Raw genomic sequence first — 18,727 nt, forward strand, 5'->3', positions numbered from 1 at the left:
TGAGTTTGCTCCTGTGTGCCCGCAAGGAAGGCTGTGCCAGCTTAAGGGCTGCTAGGTGAGGCAAACTCCAGCTGTAGGAGGGAAAAAAACCCCAGCGACAGCTGAGGCTGACTTTGCCAAGTCACCCCGGGAACGGAGGGCTCTCCCACTCCAACCCCACCCCACAGCCTGTCATCTGCCTGTCAAGGATTTTCAGAGCTCGCCTCCTGTTGACTCTCCAAAATACGTGGAGTGGCTCTTGGTTACAGCAGCATTTTAGTACAGGAGACTTTGGGTGAGGAAGGCTGCCCACCACCCCTCCACAGGCCACTGCTCCTCTGAGGGCCAGATATAGACATCTGACTCCTCACAGGGCTTCCACCTTCCCGAAATATTTGCCAACCCTCCTTGAAGGTGGCAAGGTGAAGGTGACCCCACAAACCGAAGCGTCCCAGAGGAACTCAATTACAACCCCCCCGCCCCGTGAGTTTGAAAATGTTGAGAAACTTCCACAACGCGTTCAGAAGGGTTTTGCTTTCCCTCCTTTCCCCCACCCCTTAGGCTGACAGAGCCCCGCGGTTTGTCGAGGCCGTGGGCCGGGACGGCGTGCTGCCAGCCGGCGAGGACCCTCCTGCAAGCTGCCCTGGGCCCACGGGCACGTTCCCTCGTCCAGGACGCGGGCAGAGACCTCGAAAAACGAAGCGGTCGCGCTGCCAAACGTTCCCCGTTGATTTATTTCGGGTGTTTGAGCCAGAAGAAAAGCCGGGGGTCAGACATCTTGGTTAACGCCTCGTTAAGGACCCCCACCTGCCCTGCAGCTCCACAAGCGCCCCTGCGCGAGGCCCGAAGCCCACCGCCGGGAAAAGCCGGGGGGAGGCCGCCCGCGGCTGCGGGAGGAGGGCGAGGGTCGCGCACGCAAAGGTGGGGTGGGGGGACCCCCACAGCGGGGACGCAGCCGGGCGGGGGGGGGGGTGGCGGGGGGTGTCGGACAGGTGCCCGGGCGCGCCGCTGCCCCTCGGCCCCGCCGCTACCGCGGGCGGGGGGCGCAGCGCGGCCGCTCCGGCGTCGGGAGGAGCCGCTCGGTGCCGCTCTTTCCCCCGCCGCCGCCGCCGGGCGTGTGTCAAACCCACGTGCTGCGGCAGCCCGCGCGGGGAGCGGCGCCCGCCGCCGCCTGGGCCCCGCCGCCGGCCTCGCCCCGCCGCCGCCGCCGGCCCCGCACCGCGCCCCGCCGCCGGAACCCCCGCCGCCGGCGCCCGGCCCCGCACCGCGGCCCCGCGGCCTGCGCCGGCCCCGCGGCGAGGAGGAGGAGGCGGCGGCGGAGGAGGAGGAGGAGGAGGAGGAGGAGGAGGAGGGAGGGCGGCGTTTTCCTGCGCGGCGCCGCGGCCGTCGCCCCGCCGCCGGCCAGCGTCAGGCGCGGGGGGGAGGCCCCGGCCCGGCCCTTCCCCTGGCCCCCGCGCCCCGAGGATGGCAGCGCTGCCCGCACGAGTGGCTGGCGGCGGTGTCCCTCCTCTTTTTTTTTTCCGGCGGCGGCGGCGGCGGCAGCGGCGGCGGCGGATCATTGTTGTGTGGGAGGAGGGCGGCGGGGATGGACTTGATCTGCCGGGTCTCCTGCTAAGGCGGCAGCACAGCGCGCCCCGCCGCCCAGCCAGCACCCGACAGCGCCGAGCCGCGCCGGGCAGCGAGGGACCGGCCCCCCGCCCGCTTTATTTTTAGGGGGCTCTGCTGCTCCTCTCCCTCGCCCTCATCCCCCCCCCCCGCCGCACACACGCACAGGGACACGCACGCAGCCTCCTCCTTTGCCCTTTCATCCTTCCCCCCCGCCGTCCTCCCGCGCCGTCTCCTGCCGCGGCAGATGCGCTGGGGGTCACCGCGCAGCTGGGACTATGGTGAAATTTCCAGCGCTCACTAACTACTGGCCCCTGATCCGGTTCCTGGTCCCTCTGGGCATCACCAACATCGCCATCGACTTCGGGGAGCAGGTAAGGCAGCGCCTTCCCCCCGGGGGCGACCCTCGCCCTCCCCATGGCCGCGCCGGCGGGGCTCGGCGCCTCGGCGGGGAAGGGAAGGAGAAGCGGGCCGTGCCGGGCCGTGCCGGGCCGGGCTCCGCCGTCCTCCCCCGGCGCATCGCGGCGGGCGGGGACGGCGGCTCCTGCGCCTTTGGGGGCGGCGTGCGTGCCCCGGCGGCGGTCCCAGAGCAGGGGCTGCTCCGCACCCCGCCAGCTGCGCGGGGCAGGACGGCGCGTTTTGGGCTTGGGGTGTCGTGTGTGTGTGTGTGTGTGTGTGTGTTTCCTCCCGCTTGTATTTTAGGATTATATAATCTGAAATTGCATAATGCGGGTTCGCCGGGGGTTGCTTTTGGCTCATCCCCCGCCGCTGCCACGGCCGCTCAGGTGCAGCAGCCCCTGGCGCAGTGCAGCGCAGCTCGGCGCCCGAGCCTGCGAGCCCGGAGCCGGCGGCGGCGGCCGGCTCAGCCCGGGGCCCCGGCGTGCTGGAGCGGGGCGCGGGGTTGGTGCGGGGAGGGGGGGCCCGGCTGCCGCCGCCGGCCGCTGCCGAGGGTCCCCCCCCGCCCCGCGGCGCTGCCGCAGCGGCCCGGCCCCCCCCCCACCCCGCCCCGCCGCCGGCTGCCCCCGCCGCGGCATCCCGGGAGGAGGGCGGCAGCCCGGCGGGGAGCCGCGCCGCATCCCCTCGCTGAGGGGGCGGCTTCCCGGCGGGGCCGCGGGCAGGTGAGAGCCGCTGCCCGCGCCCCTGGGCCTCCTCCGCCGGTGTTCGGTGAGCCGGGAGTCCGCGGGGATGGCCCCGGGGCAGAAGCCCGGAAAGATCGGGGCACGGCAGGGGGAGCCGCTGCCGCCGTGCTCCAGCCGTGCGCAGGTCTCTGCGCTCCAGCCCTGCCGAGTCCCCGGCGCTGCCGGTCACCTGCGGCTGTCCCCTGTCCGGGGCGCTGAGAAAATGCCCCCCTGTCCCCCGAATTGCCGTCCGTCTCCCTCGCAGGCAGCCCTCCCGCTTCGGCGTCCTAATCCCCGCTTGCTGCGTTTGCACCAAAACCATGCTTTGTGCTTGATGTACCCACTCCCCCTTTGCCAGAGCTTTCCACGCAGGGTGCTTGTTTGCCACACCACAGTGGTGTGGGGTAACCTCTTCTCTCTTGTTTCGGTATTTATGCCAGGTAAGGCCCCGGTCTTGTGTCAGGCTGCACTATATAGGGCCTGTCATTACATTTTTAGTAAGACAGTATCTGCTGATAAGTATTATTAACATTCGCAAGTGTTAAGCTGGGCAGCCACAGCAAGTATTGCGTCTCAAATAGCCTTTATCCTTGTCCTAAGTCACTCAGTTTTGCTGAGAAGCTCTTGTTTTCTAAGCAGACTAGGCATTTGCTCCCATGCTCCTTGAGCAAAGACACCAGAAAATTAGTGGGTACTTTCACCCATTTGTAAAGAAGAAAGTGAAAGGAAAAATATTACAGTGGGAAAAAAAAAGCTAGCTTTAATCATATGTTTGTCACGGCTGTCTTAATCGCATTTGGCTTCCTAGTCTTTTAAATTTAAATAAGCCGCGATACTAAAAAAATGCAATTCTATCCTTGTCTAACAACTGCAGACTTTCCTACTAAGTCAGTCTTCTATAAATCATACTCGGGGAGGGGAAAAAGGGAAAAGGTGATTTAAATGCTAATAACTGTGCCACATTAATAACATATAGCAGAAGTTCAGTTCACTCGGCAAACTGAGTATGACAGGTGCATGTATACAGTTTGCTTCATACAAGGTCAGCTTGATTCAAAATCACTGTCAGCCTGTAAAAACCATCCCCTTGACTTCAGTGTGCTCAGGACCAGGATTTCAAAAATTAGCAAGCAAGAGATTACAATTTTATAAGTGAGGGGCCTTCTGTCTGGCTGGGTACCAGTGCCGCGGCAGGGGTGTTAACGTGTGGATGATACATGTAAGCACTTACCTAACCAACTTTGACAGTGTTAGGGACAAAATACCTCAGGAAATGTGTTTTGTTTGATAGCCAAGTCATAGTATTGGCCCTCCAGGAGAGCTGGCATTATCCCCTGTCTCAGATGGCAGCCTGGGGAGGTGCTTAATTGAAAAGGGAGAAATCTAGCGAGCAGGGAGACTCCTGCAGAAAACCCCAGCACAGGAGTGGGAGCTGGAAAGATGCTTTTTGTACCAGCCTGGCGGGAGACTTAGCTACATGGAAATCAGGAAACCGAGGCCGGGACAAAGTTACTCCAGGTCTGAAGAGATCCTCTTACAGACAAAAGGACAGGGATTTTATTCTCCTGCATACAATACATGAAGTTATTTTTTACACTTGTAGACATTACTGTGGGACTCGGGTGGCTGAAAAGATACGGACTTGCTGAGCCAGTCACCTTTCTGCTCTGCAAAATTGTAATAATTTTAATGACAGGGCCGAATGGAAGCAAGATAGAAGAATGGGTGTGCCAACAGATAGCTCTGGAAAGGCTGCCATACCTCCTTCTGTGAATGTATGCTGCAGATAAAAAAGATTTCTAAGAATGATAAGGGAAGTAAAATTTACATGAAGTAATGTTACCCCCTCTGGACACTGTAAATACTGTAAAAGAGACAGGAGAGCTATAGGCCAGAAGTAAGAGATGACTGTAAAAAATTAGGGAGAGAATGGACCTTGCCTGACCAGGGAAGAGGAGGTGTTTAAAAAATGCTCTAAGTTGTAAACCCTTTTGATGTGTCGCATTCATACATTGCTCTCTCAAGCGGGGAGAGTATTTGGAAGGAGAGTGTTCAAAGCAGAGCCTTTTTAACAAAACCTAATACTATTAGGTACCTGAGATTGAAAAGTGAGAAACAAAGAGAATCTTACGTTGGGTTTTTTTTTTGGTTTTTTTTTTTTTTTTTTACCTTGAGAGGGTTTTCTGGGTGTTGAATAGTTTTTTTCAATAGCAAACATCACTAGGAAATTGCCAGATCCTTGGTATGTGGCTGAGTCTAGGTTTCTTGCTACTTTAAGGGAAATTTACAGTAAGGCTAGAGAATATTTGCAGAACATAGTTTGTAGCTGTTACCCTTGCCCCATACGAGATGTTTTCTATGACAAGTCTGTTTATTTTGTAGGAAGTAAAAAATGCTGGAGCAATGCTCCTGACAACTAACAAGCTCATCTCCTGCAGTCACTTCCAGAACCACTGTAGACAGTGAAGAGCCTCCTGTTGACCCTTGGACCCTAATCCAATAACACTTTAGGACAAGGCTATATTACAGAGTTACTCCAATCTAGTGAGCTAACCTCATCTGTTCACCTCATAAAATCTTCTTGGACAAATATCTGATTTCCCTGCCTGCCCCCCACTAAAAAAGGTAGTCCTGATGCATGACCAGGTAAATTAGCAGCAGATTAGAGAAATAAACAATTTCTAACCTATTTCCGTGATTTCTTCTCTGCAAGCCATTTCCCTTACAATTTATTTACAGTACTACATAGCTTTTATGGAGTAAAATGCTACATAGCTTTCTAGAGTACGGCCTTCAGAAAATAGTCCCAAATATTCTGGCTGAATGTTCCTTCTCCACACAAATATGTGTGTGCACACGCATGTATTTATTTGTTTATTTAGTTTTCTCTAGGTATATGCATGCACACACAAATACACATAGCAGAGCATTTTCATCCCAAGAGCTTAACACTTACCACAAGAAGAGAGATTCTGTTTCATTCTGCTGGTGAGAGCATTTGACTCTCAACATCTTACCTCGAGATTCACAATAATTAGTGTTTTATTTAGAGCTCAGCTGTTGGAGAGCAAGGTTTCCATTAAAAATCCTGGCTCCCGTGAAAAATGTTGGATGTACTTGCTTGGAAATAAATAAATAAACTGTTACCATGTGATGGAGCGCAACACAACTTCAAACAACTCCCCCAGCAAATAATACCACTGGTACCCTGTGCGCTCAAAAATCCGTCACCACCCACATCAATTTTCCTTTTAACACGGCTTCAGATCGGCTCACATATATTGCGGTGGCCTGATTGGTAATGTATGTGTACCTTTGCATTAGCGTTATTATAAAGGGGGGAAAACTGAGGTGCGCATTAGTTCACTAACTCTTTCAGAACTGCCGAATCAGCCCTAGGCAGCCTTAAATACAATTTGCCAATGTGGCCGGTAATGCTCTCTGCTGCTCGCGGCGTGGCAAGGGCCAGGCAGAGAGGAACGTTTTGAACTTTGGGCCTGTCTGCTGTAGTCCCTTAATTATCAATGGGAACAGTAGGAGGGTTTTTTTTTCCTTTCTAGCTATCATATGGCCAGCCCCCGAATCATTCATTTCAATTGCTGTCACTTGTTCTTGGTTAGGCAGTTTTATTTGCCAACTTAACTTAACTGTTAGGTATGCAGGCATAATGTTGTTCAGTGGCTTGCAGGTCCTTGGAAACTAAAACCGAGCAAGCAGAGTCCAGCTGCCGCTTTCTCCTGAGGTCGCTCGGGTGCTCTGGTCCTGCAGAGAAATTGCCATACGTCGCGTGCAGTGTGGCGGTTGGGATCAAACAGGCGAGCTGTAAAGGAAGTGCTAAATGTTTTGGATTCCAAATTATTTTGCAATAATTGCTTGAAAAACAAACATTTTTTTCCTGTATTTGAATGTGGGGTTTTTTTTCCTTAAAAAATGTGTTGCCAGAAAAGGAGAACAAGTCATGAATAATGTATCAAAAAGAATTAGTGAGCTTATCATCTGTCCATGCCATTTGCAAACTTAGTAGGGGGTTAAACATTTTGATTAATGCTTTATGAAGCTCATTTTTGGGGTAAGTGTTATTGTCTGGACGTTCAGAACAGGCAATGGGAGAGTTCACGTTCCCAGCTGTTCCCCGGGGATTTGGGCCAAGTTGCGTAACCCTTCCGTGGCACAGTTCCCCTGCCTTTGAAGTGCGCCTAGACGCCTACCTGTGTGTCACAGGGATGTAATGAAAATTCATGTGTCAGAAGTGCTCCGACATGAAATGTGCTGTATGAGTGCAAAGTACTCCTGTTATTGCTGTTGTGAGAGGTCAGGGACTCATTTAAATCGTGTAGGGCTTTAGTACCATATAAACAAGAAAGCTAGCAAGGTCTGATAATTAGCATAGACCATGACTGTATGTTATTACCACAACCACGTTATTAGTATGGTGCGCTAATGGAAGTGCCCTATTTGTTTCAAATTAACATGAACTATACAGCATTTGAATTTAAATTTAGGTGAAATTGTGTTGAAGAAGCAAACATCTACAGAGTATGCTATCAACAGATTTTTTTTTTTTTTTTCCAAATTTCAGTGGTAATATTTTGAAGGAATTCATTTCTCCTGCAGGATTCACAAGCCAAACAGTCAGGGAAGCGGCTAGGCAGTATCAGTGAAACACATCTAACTTCCCTGTTTGGAGTGAGAAAATCCAGGTGAGACCTTATATGAAGGATTGAAAACCAAACCAGACAAACCTGAAGTAGTAATTTTCAGGATTTGTACCTCAGTACTGACTCCAGAGACCTTCTCCTTCTAAGGAATGCGGCTTTACTTCCTTTTGCATGCCAGCCTGAGCCCTACAGCCTTAATTCCTAAAGAGTCGTCTGCCAGGCACTGGGGGGTTTCCAGCCAGTGCTAAGTGGCCTGTAGACCACATGGACAATTCTTGAGACTATACCAGTGATTAATTAGGCTTATATGTCTATGTTAGTTACAGCAGGCGTTAGATACCAGGCATTGCGTTCACCAGTCGTGCAGAGGATTTGCAGGAGTTTCACAGCAAGCAATGCACACTGAGATCTGGGAAGAATCTCATAAAGATTCTTAATCTCATAAAGAAAGGTCTCATAAAACATGTGCAAATAAAAGTCAAATCTCAGCAATGCGTTAATGTTCTTAAATTAACAAAGACACATATTCCCGGCAGCTAAACCAATATATATTTGCATTTTATAGCACGTAGGGTACAAAATAAACAGGTTATGAAGAGCTGTGGGGCTAACACCACTGAAGATTTCAGATGATACTAGAAATTATGAGAATGAACCTGTGAAATAAGGAGTCCATCCCCTGTAGTGCTCCATGTTGCCATAGTGTAAAATATATCATCTAGAGCTAGGATCTGTGCTATGCCTCATTTGTCAGTACCTTCTCTTTTTTCATCCTACCCTCTCCTCTCTTCACAAACTCTTCCAGTTCCCCGCTTCCCACTCCCATTGCCTCCCACCCGCCATGGCTGTGTCAGCACGGCTGTAAGGACTTCTCCGGACTGTGTTATGCTTCAGTGTTAAGAGCTGGCAGGTTTTGTACTTGATGATACCCGTGAAGCATGTCTGAAGTAGTTGGCTGGCTATGTAACTGCAGAGATAGCCTATTTCCAGGAAGGGATGGAAGGAGGGAGGGAGAAGCAATCCCACGCAGCACCAGCCAGCCACTTATTTTTTTTTCTGAAGTAGTTTAATTCATCTCAGAACCGTGAGTTCAGATGATATTTGTCCGGTAGGTTGTTTGAAAATAAAACTTTTAGGCTTGTGGGGTGGAAACGATTCTCCCTACCGGAAGAGTAATGGATGCGGTGGGAGACCAAGAGTATTTACCACTTTGCCGAGCAGTCCCGAGTCCCAGTGTCTAGGGTGGAGGGCTCGCTCTGGTGATACTCCAGTCATGATATCACTAGATACTCACTGCAAAAGGGTCGTGTGGAAGCTGAGTACTTCTGGCGCTTATTTCAGAGATAGGGGAATTAGGTTCTCCTCCCTACGCCAGTGAAAATCTAGTAGACTAAGACAGGATCAGGAAGGAGAGATGAAAATACCCCAAGCCTTAATTTTAAAACATGGGTTCCAAACTGAAATTTTGAAAGGGGTTTGAACCATTGTATTCTGTGTCCTGGAGAGAAACCCCCAAAGTAAAACTTTTGGGTTTGAGTTGAACTGACAATTTGATTTGTTTCAGGGGTTTTCTCGTTCATTTCTTTTGGTTGCATTTTCACAAAACCAAGAAAGCTGATTTCTCTTCATATTTGATTTGGTCTGAACTGCTTTCTTTTTAATCTTCACTCATTTTGCTGCTGCATGGAGAACTCGGTTGTATACAAAAGCTTATATGACATGACTGAATTTATGACTTTGAAGATGAGTGACTTTTTATATGCAAAGAAGGCATATACGCAAGGCTCCAGCTCTGGAAGTACAGATTATAGCTATTAATTGACTTCCTGTCTCGATCCTAGACAAGACATTTATCTCTCTCTTTGTGTGGATTTTGTCAGTTCTAAAATAGTGATGTGTTTCATAAGGCAGTTACAAAGTTTATTCCTTCATGTTTGTAAAACATGGATGTAAGTTTCTGTATAAATAGAAAATTTAAATATATCTGCCAGCTCATGCAGAAACCTCCGTGCATAAAACTGAGCAATTCCAAACAGATTTTGCTTTGTAGCTACTTTCAGAAATCTGTGATGTTTTTAAATAACATATATATTACTGCTGAGCTCAATTCCAGTTTAAATGGCATATCAGAACATGTGTTTCTTCAAAAAAATTATGGACAATTTGTAATTACCTTAGATTCTAACAAGCTGTTGTAGCTTGTAACTAGCTATTGGTACCTCATCCTATTTGTACTTGGAAACCTGTGGATTTTGGGGGGAGGGAAACAGGAGTGTTAATATGCAATTACATCATCAGATTATGCTTCATTCTGTTTGCTTGATTTTCTACTGACATGATATTGCTGTAGCTGTGGTTTTAGACACTGCCACTGCCTTTTCAGATAACCATTAGCTGGAGAGTTAAAAAAGAACCGCCATAAGAACAAGAGACCTAAATGACCTATGAACTTCCGTGTCTGAAACAGCAAAGCTCTGCAGTTCTCTGAATTCTGTCTCCTCTATGGTACTGCTTCACTTTCAGATTTTCCACAGAACTTTGTTACCCTGATTTAGAGTTTGTCTGCATATACAATTTTTCTTGGTTAGTTCCTTTCTGATGTAGTGCAGAATAAAAATGCCAGTATGAAACATTAACTAAGAATAATTCCAGGTGTAAATACGCGTTTGGTTCCAAAGAGGGCTGAAGTTTCAGCACTGTTATTTGCAAAACCACAACTGATTTCCATACCCTTTTCAAGAGCATTCTAGAAAAGGATAAAGGAAAAATACTGGCGAGTTCAGAGCAGTTTGTTAAAAAATAAGTGCTACAATGGCATGAAATCTCAAGTGCCAATTTAATTATGTTCCCCAAGATGATGCGAAAAATTCACTGTTTCTGATGTGGCAAGAAAGTTACTGCTGGAGAAAGGGTGGTCACTGTTGCCCAGCATGCCCAGTTTGCTTTACTGATGTAGTGGTTCAGCAAGAGTTCAGCTTTTAGCGTGGGAAGCAAACTGCAAGACACAACTTATTTTCAAGTGATTTGCTTCACACAGCTTTTTTGCAGTGCTCTTGGATCGCTAAGGCGATTGTTTCCAACCCTTTTCAGTTTTCAGAGTCCAGAAAATTTTCATGTGGAGATGCAGAGAAAATTCATATCCATACAAGCTGGAGAGCATATTTGTGTTTACAGGTTTTTTTAGCTACCTGTCTCTGACTCCTTGTAAATATTCCCTAAGGTACAGGGTTCTGTGGGGCTGAAAGCTCACTGCACCAAAGCACATGCTAGTGTGTTTGCTGATGAATACATTTGAAAGGCTTTGGGCTCTTCTTGGTTTCTTACCTGTGTTTCGTACTTAAATCAGTGAATGAAGTCAGATGCAGGCCATACCTGAGCTTTCATGTGCTGGCCTTAGATCTTTGTGGCTGCGCAGCTTTGACGTACTCTGGCCGAAGAAAGTGTTGACACATGCCAGCTGGGACTGTTGTTTTTCCTTCATTCAGCCGGATGGGCAGCGTGTGTAGGTAAAAGGGGTGCAACCACACTGCACCCACTGTTCTTGCCCTGTTTTTTTTAATGACAGTATTTGACAGTTACTTCCCTGAAAATGCAGGATTTATATTTAGATTTTATTAGACTCTTCTTCCTGTTTGCTTCCTACTCACACCGTGTTACCCCTCTTTCATTCTGCTGCATATCGATAACCAGTATCTTATTCGTATAACCTCTGTGTCAGTGAGCGGCAGCTGCCGTTCCTGCAGCCATGGCCAGCTAAAGGTGAGGTAGCTGTGATCCACCTCCAGCAGCTCCCTCCTCATTGCAAAGACTTTCCTTGCTGCAGCATACCAATGTGCTCCAAGAACTTGGCAGCCTTTGATCTCAAGTCTGCCATCCTGCAGATGAAAGACAGACTTTTGCACAAGTCCATTGTTACCATTTCCTCTGTCAGCATCTTACCAATTAAAAAGCGTTTAGGTCATCTGAGAAGAAAACGAATGGCTAGCAGCACTACCGGCCAGGAAAACACTTCACATTCTTGGTTCTGGTGAGAGGTGAAAAAAATATCGGTTACGTAAGGGGAAAGATTATAGAAATGAAGCATTTATAGCTTGGACAAAAAAGGGAATTTGATAACTGTCTGCAGTTATATGAACCACAGTGTGGTCATGAAGGAGAGGAAACAGGGTTAGCTAGGTCACTGCTGTGGAGGAGAATGTGGCCAAGAGCAATGAGAGAGATTGGGGCGGTTAAACACAATTTAGACTGAAAAGGTTTTCAGATGATTTTCCATGTAAAAAGCAGGAATCATTCCCTCTCACGCATTTCTTCCTTCTAAAATGTGTTGGCATGAAGAGTGCTGTGCTTTAGACAGCATTAGGTGGTGGTGTTTTACGTAGGCTCAAATTCGGTGAGTCACCGAAAGCAAAGAGTGTTGTGATCAATGTAGAGTGCTGTACATGGTGGGTCAATACTGAAGACCACGTCTTCTGGTGAGGGAGACGAGCAGCTTGGAAACTATGTACCCCTCAAAGGCAGTGCAATCTAGAAGGGTAATGTAGTTATGGGCTGTTAGCATGGCCTCTTCCTATTAAATTGTACATACTAATGTAAAATATACAAAAACTCAGAGGTGCAGAATTTCTAGTATTAAACAGTTGTCTTACAGCCTTCTGTTTTTCACACAATGCTTCCCAGGTTCAGTGTACAGAGACCAATTGCTAGGGAGAAAAACCTGAGTTGCCTAGCTAATAAAAATACTGTGAAACCCCTGTCTTGTTCATTTTAGAAGCATAGCGCTGGGGTCTCCCAAGCAGAGCCGAGGAGGAAAAGCACAAATGATGTGAGTTTATCAAAATAGGAGGACCTTTCCAGTGTGACAGAAGTGGGGTGTTGAGATGTTCTCAGCGTGGAAGTGAGGGAGTAAAAACTCTGCTTTTAAACTGGATGCTTGCTGAGTTTTTTGAAATGCTTAAAGGCATAGCTGCCGTGAGACGAGATGAGGCAAGCACAGGGGATGTTTCGGGTCCTGTGATGCCATAAAGTGCACACCCAGCCCTGCACTCTTACCGTCTTTCCAGTTCAGTTCTGCAGATCCTTTGTTTTGCTTGGTTGTCCCATGGGTACTGGAGCGGTTTAGTTGCGCAGACGTCCACGTGGCTTTGTCCCCAGGCTGGAGCCTGCAGTGCAGCTCCTCACCCTAATTGCTACCAGGGAGCCCATCCATTTCACCCTCGTCCTGCTATCAGCTTTTGTAACTTACTCCATCAGTCCATCCCACTTCCTCCCCCATTGTGGCATTTTGGAGATGACTTTGAACGCTAGCATTATTTGCAATCCCCTGAGCCCAAGAGGTCAGCTAAGGAGATGAGTTCAAACTGGCCACCAACTCTACTGGCAGAAGTGAACGTACCAGGTGGTGCACTTGGAAGGGCAGCTGGTTTTCCCCATGTGCACAGCCTATGGGCTGCCTCACAGGCAATGAGGAATAAATCTTCCGATCTGAGTATTTGGATCATCCTCTTCATTAAATTTTAATTTTTGCTCTCTCTTGCTCATAGTTTTTTGAAGCCCGTCAAAATAACCCCAGTTGTCCTTGGGTTTGTACAGTCACAGGGATGTCTCTGGTCATTTTTCTCTGCACTTCAGTAGTACAAAAGAACTGGTAATGTGGGGCTCCAAATTTAGTACGACAGCACTGTCAGCTTCCCCTGTGTTTATGTTGGGGCATAATGATTTCGCAATCATAAGCATTTGCTTTAAAAGAGAAAGGAAGTCCAAACCACAAAACATTTTTCAGATCCTTAAGACGCTGAAGGTAGTCATCCACAAAAAGCTTTCTGTTTGCCACAGATAAATACAATTTTCAAGTACTTCTCTAATGCAAAATGTGCACACATACACCTGTACATGTACGTAGTGTGTTGTGAGCAGGGGACTGCCTTCACAGGAGCATTATACACTGAGTGGTGCTAAAGTACTGTCCTGACTACTTACTGGCTTATACACAAGGCAAAATGGTTGAGGAAATAAGGAGAAGAGCTGTGCATGGGACTGCTAGGTAATTGCACATGCACCTGATGTGTCCCTTATAGTTTGAGCTGCCTCTGGTTACATGCTATTATGATGGCTGCATGTGCAAATGCTACTTTATTTTTGAATCAAGTGATTTTGTACATGGATTTCATCTTTTCTAAATGTGACCTTGAGAGCACTCCTGATCACTGCACCACTGTTCTTTATATACTTGTGGGCAGTCATTTTGCTTCAGAGCTTTTTATTTCAAAGCATGAAAGCATGACGACCTTTCAGCATTCACCGTCTTGTTCTTATATGAGCTTTCTGAGATGCAGTCAATGGTCTACTGGTTAGGACACGCTCCAGCATTGTAATAGTCTTGGGAAGAGCTTTCTTCAGTAATGCCTTCTGGATCTAATATATAAGTAGTGTGGGTTTTTTCTGCAAATACTGTGCAGAGGCCAACATTTCTCTATTTAATAAATTTATGAGAAATCACAGCAGGTAGCCTGCTCGACATTTTCTTACTGTAGGCTTGACCTGTTGGTGAGCTTTGTATCGCTGTCCGGAAAAGGCCTGTATAGTTGTGGGCTAGCTTTTCCAAATCACGGCATGCCTTTTTTGTCAGCTGCAAGCTCCTACCGCATTGTGGGTGGTTGCATCACTAAGGAGAAAATAGCTAGCAAAGGCGCAATCATTGCCTCGGGACTTCGTCACGGAAACCTCATGTTAAGTTGCATATTTGTGATTTCAGCTCCAAGGGTTTGGTCGTGTTTGCAGTAATCTGCAGATGTGGAGCCTGTTGTACTCTCTGTGCATCCACTGATTTGAAAGGGGAAATGAGTAGTGAGAGAGAGAGAGGTTTAGATAAAGTGGGAGGCTGCCTGCAAGGAAAAAACTTGGCAACTTTGGCCTTGGAAGTACCAGCACATCCCTGAAGTCCCAACGTCCAGCAAATGCCTGTCTTGGGTCATGAAAGCTTTTCACTGCATTAGAAAGGCTGAGGTGCTTGCAGACAAAGCGGCTGTGGGGCCGTAATTTCATCACTGATATCTTGCTGAATAACGAACTAGATCTTTTTTCCTCCCTTGTCCTGCTGGAAGTCTGAAGTAGACAAAGGAGGCATGTCAGTGTAAATTTAGCTTAACAGAAAGGCAATCAGGTTCTGTATGACCAGCACCGAGAAGAATGTTAAAGCAATACTCATCCAGCTGGCGATTAAGGATAACCTGCGATGAACTGTAGAAATAAATGGAGGAAAAAACATGACTCACTAATATCCTTGACCTTTTTTCAAGAGCAGATAATAGTAGCAGCACCTAAAACCATTAGATATGAATACAGTGATTTCTAGATGAGTTTGCCTTATTTCTTGAGAAAGTGAGTGTGGAGTGCTGTGGCAAGAAATAAGCAAATTGGCCGGACAGGGACATGGTTATGCCTACAGCTGGAAGAACAAAGGATATTTGATTTTTTTTTTTTTTTTTTACTCTTAACATGCTTATAGCATTAGGGACCCTAAGCACTGTTTCACTTTGCTGTTGACACAGCGTAGGGGTGAGGGATGCACAGACAGCTTGGAACGGTTACAAAAAAGGATTAGTAGCTGTTTTGCAAGAGGTTATTATTGCAACTTCTGGGAGTTGGTTTCAAAGGCAACTACAAGCATGACCATCTCTCATTTGCTCTCTGTAAAGAATAGTGCCTCTATAGTCTCATGACATTTAGCATCAAATACCCCTACATTTTTCTTCTTTCTGTTTTGGCCAGATAAGATTCTATAACCTCAAATCTTCTGTGTATATCCCTTTGTTTTGTGAGTCCTTTGTGAAAAAAGGAAAACATCCCACTGAGAAAGAGAGAAACAGGATATAAAAATAGGGAGCTGCTCACAATTCAATCCTTTTTTTCCCTTCCACTGAATCCCTGTGTGGTAACGCATTGATGCAGCACCATAAGCAACAGTCTGGCGTCTGCAGACTGCCAAGCCGAACCGAAAAGGATTGGGCATCGTCAATCTCATCTTTTACTGTCTTTTTTTGGCTCTTTGTTTATACTTTTTTATTTAAAACTGGGGATTTTTTTTTGTTTCAGCCCTGGGTTGGGGCCTCCTGTGTGCTGCTGTGGTTTGTGGCCCTGGACAGCTCCTGACCCTCCTCCCTGCGTCGTCCTTGTCACCCTGCCACCCATTTGATGCCCTTTTTTTCTCGGAGTAGTCTGTATACTTCAAATATCTGCTTCCCTTCTGTGCTCTCTACTTTTCCTTTTCTCTGCCTGTCCAGGGGCTGCCTCCAGAGCACGTCCCATTGCTCTTCGCAGGCAAGCAGCCCACCCACAGCAAGGTTCCCACCACCCGCCCCCAGCAGATTCCTCCCTTGCAGACGAAAGGCCTGCTTCAGCAAGAGAAATGCTTAACTCAAAAACTTTTTGATGTTTGTGGGCTTTAAATTTAGACCTGAGTTAAGCTCATGTGTAGGTATTTCTCTGATATGAGGCAGCCAGGGTTCAAGTGAAGAATGTGAGCTTTGTAAAGATGCAAAACTTTATCTAGCAAAGGGTACGTGCTCGCCTCTTTGTGTTCCTCCAGACATGCAGTTGCGGTAGCAGGGAACATGCTGCCCAGCTACTTGTACTCCTCCTTTCACCTCCCACCATGTCAGGGCCAGCTCCGGGTCAGTCTGGTTCAGATACTCTTTCTCTAGGAGCAGGCATGTCGCAGTGCTGGCGAGACGTGGCTGTGACTGCTCTGCCACCGCCAGTGACCTGTGGCTCCCTATCATCCTCACTCCGGTGGCTTGTTTTGAATTCCTCCTCAGCACGATGCTGTGTAGGAGAAGCAGTGAAATTTTTCTCCCTTCATATTGATGTCTGATGGCACGTGGTAAATGCCTGCTGTCCTCACTGGTGGTTTTTTTTTTAAGATGTTGCAAACAAAGGTCAGGGTGATTATTCTCTCACTAAGTCTTAAAGCCAATTTCTGGATCACAGACGAGAATAACATTGCCTGCATTCCTCACATGCCTGTTCATCCTGCCATAGAGGTCTTGTTGCTGTAGCTGACCAGTGATGTTTTCTTACCTGCAAGGTCAGAGATAAAGATGTTGGGAGTGCTGAGAGAATCTAATCTCGGCAAAGCCTCTTTTGGATCAGAGAGTACTCCTGCTCTTTGGTGTATTCTTTCAAAGGCAGTCCTTTGAGGAAACCTGGGAGAAGCACGTTGAGCTCAGTCATTTTACATGAGCATGAATGCATTGTGTGGAGTGGTCCAGGTGTTGTGAAGTAGGTGTTCAGTGCAGGCTTCAGACAGAAATGTACCCATTGTGAACCGGTACATCGCTTGAGGGACTTTGGAGATGTTTATAACCATTCTTAACATTATAAATATTTTTTAAATGCTATATATAGTTTGGCTTCAGACGTTTTCAGGTCATAACTAAACTACTAGGCTTGTTCCAAATCAGGGATGGATGGCATGAATAGCACTGTGTGAGTCAGACCCAGCACATGTTCTAAATTAAACTTGTGCTGAGCCAACATTGATCTTAAGACTCTTTTTGAAAACCTCCCCACCTTACAGAAATTGCTGATACCATTTCTACGGAGGTTGATAACGAAGAAAAAAATAGAGCAGAAGAGTGGAAGAGAGTAAGGAAGCAACACACCAACTGGTATAATGTAAAGAATCAAAACATGCAACTAGGAGAAAGTGTTCTGAATAAACAAGTTAGTGAAATAACAGCTTCAGCAGCAGATAGCTTTTGGCTTGCCTAGCACTGTCAAGAGTGCAGACTGCAAATCTCTAAGTATACCAAAGTAGGGTCATCTCCTAATGAATACGAATGGGTGTTTCCCTACCTAGGTACTGCAAGCTGCCTGAAGTATTACCACAAAGGGCTCCTGTTCTCTGGGGAAAAAAAGAAGAATATGAAATATGTCAGGATGACAAAGATGAGAAGACTGGAGATCTTGGAGGATTTATCTGATGACCTGTCTCCCAGTAGAGATAATATATGCCTCAAGTGAGATTTCACCTGGGATACTTTGCACAGTTCTGGCCACGCATACTTAAGACAGGTCAGTTCAAGCTTGTTCAAAAGATTAGGCAAAAGAAACCCCAGCTATTAGTTTCTCCATTTTTCATCCTATCTGAGAAGGAGAAACTGGAAGACCGTAATGTCTGTATCACATTGAAGATGGGTAGAGCACAAATAAGTTTGCGGTCTGTGCGTAAAGGAAGATGTTAGCTTACCTGCAAACAAGAGCTAACTGGGTAGCACCATCTGACTTAAACAGACTGTGAGTACCTTTAAGCTGGAAATGAAGAAGGCTCCAGGCTACCAGAAGAATGAGGCTCTGGAAAGAGCAGGGACAGGAAAGCTGAACTTTTGAGATTGAGTTAATTAATGAAAGTCATGCTGTTGCATGTGTGCCTGGAGAATAGCAAAGGACCGAAGCCTACACCCTTGGAAGTTGTTTCCATTCCCTGTGTGATGGGAAGAAAGAGAGAAAGCAGAACTTGGTACAGACAACTATTATTTTGTATATATATATATGTCCAGTATATGATCCATATGTACACAAAAAGGATTGGGAATCCCTGAGTGGAGCTGCAAGAAAGCAGATGCCCTGGCTTCAGCTTACTCTTAAGAGAACCTGCTATTGATGTTCAAGCCCTAATTTCAAATGCTTTTCTCTTCTCATAGCAGATTTTTTAATCTCTCTGAATATGCAGTAGTTGTAAAATACTGTTTCTTTAACATCTCCTCCTTTTTTTTTTTTTTTTGTTTTTTTAAATCATTGCTTACTTGAGACCTCCACAAACCCGCTAGCACTTCTCTCAGAGGAACAGCAGTTAATTGGGATGCACGATTCCTGGAAACACGAGTTGTCCCCTCGGCCAGGGCTGCGGAGGCAGGGCGGCTGCTTCTGTGGGGCTGACATTGCTGCTGCTGCTGCTGCTGGCACTGGCGAACAAATGAAGCTCTGTTCATTTTCTGCTCCAGCAGAATGAGCCGGGGGCGGGGGATGGGACAGAAGAAGGATGAGGTTGGAGATGGAGGTTGCTCAATCGAATGAGGAAAAATATAATGAGAGAAGACAATGTATATTCAGGTTCATAAAGAAATGCTTTCAATGATAACATGTTAAACAAAATTTGGAAGGATTTGGTGATTCCCTTTTATTGCTGTTCGCAAGACAGCTTATCTGTTCATTTTTTTCTGTTTTGCATGCTAATGATAAATCAAAGCCAAGTGTCAGTGTTTGCTTTGTTGTTGTCATTGATCCTGATTTAGGACAATCTCAAAACATGAAATACCTTCCCATTTTCTCATTGCTTATGTCTTCTCCTAGCCCTCCAAATAGCAGGCT

The 18,727-nt window shown here is 47.3% G+C and overlaps 1 protein-coding gene across 1 annotated transcript in view; it reads left to right on the forward strand.

Moving 5' to 3' along the window:
- The first annotated feature begins 1,823 nt into the window (after positions 1–1,823).
- The window catches only part of ANKH (ANKH inorganic pyrophosphate transport regulator), a 105,343-nt gene continuing 88,439 nt past the window's right edge, over positions 1,824–18,727 (forward strand). The window contains exon 1 of the mRNA XM_075705160.1: positions 1,824–1,958. Within this exon, the coding sequence (XP_075561275.1) occupies positions 1,863–1,958 (96 nt within the window). The 5' untranslated portion in view covers positions 1,824–1,862. The remainder of the gene's footprint in view (positions 1,959–18,727) is intronic.

Source organism: Pelecanus crispus, chromosome 2 (assembly GCF_030463565.1).
Source record: "Pelecanus crispus isolate bPelCri1 chromosome 2, bPelCri1.pri, whole genome shotgun sequence".
Classification (NCBI taxonomy): domain Eukaryota; kingdom Metazoa; phylum Chordata; class Aves; order Pelecaniformes; family Pelecanidae; genus Pelecanus; species Pelecanus crispus.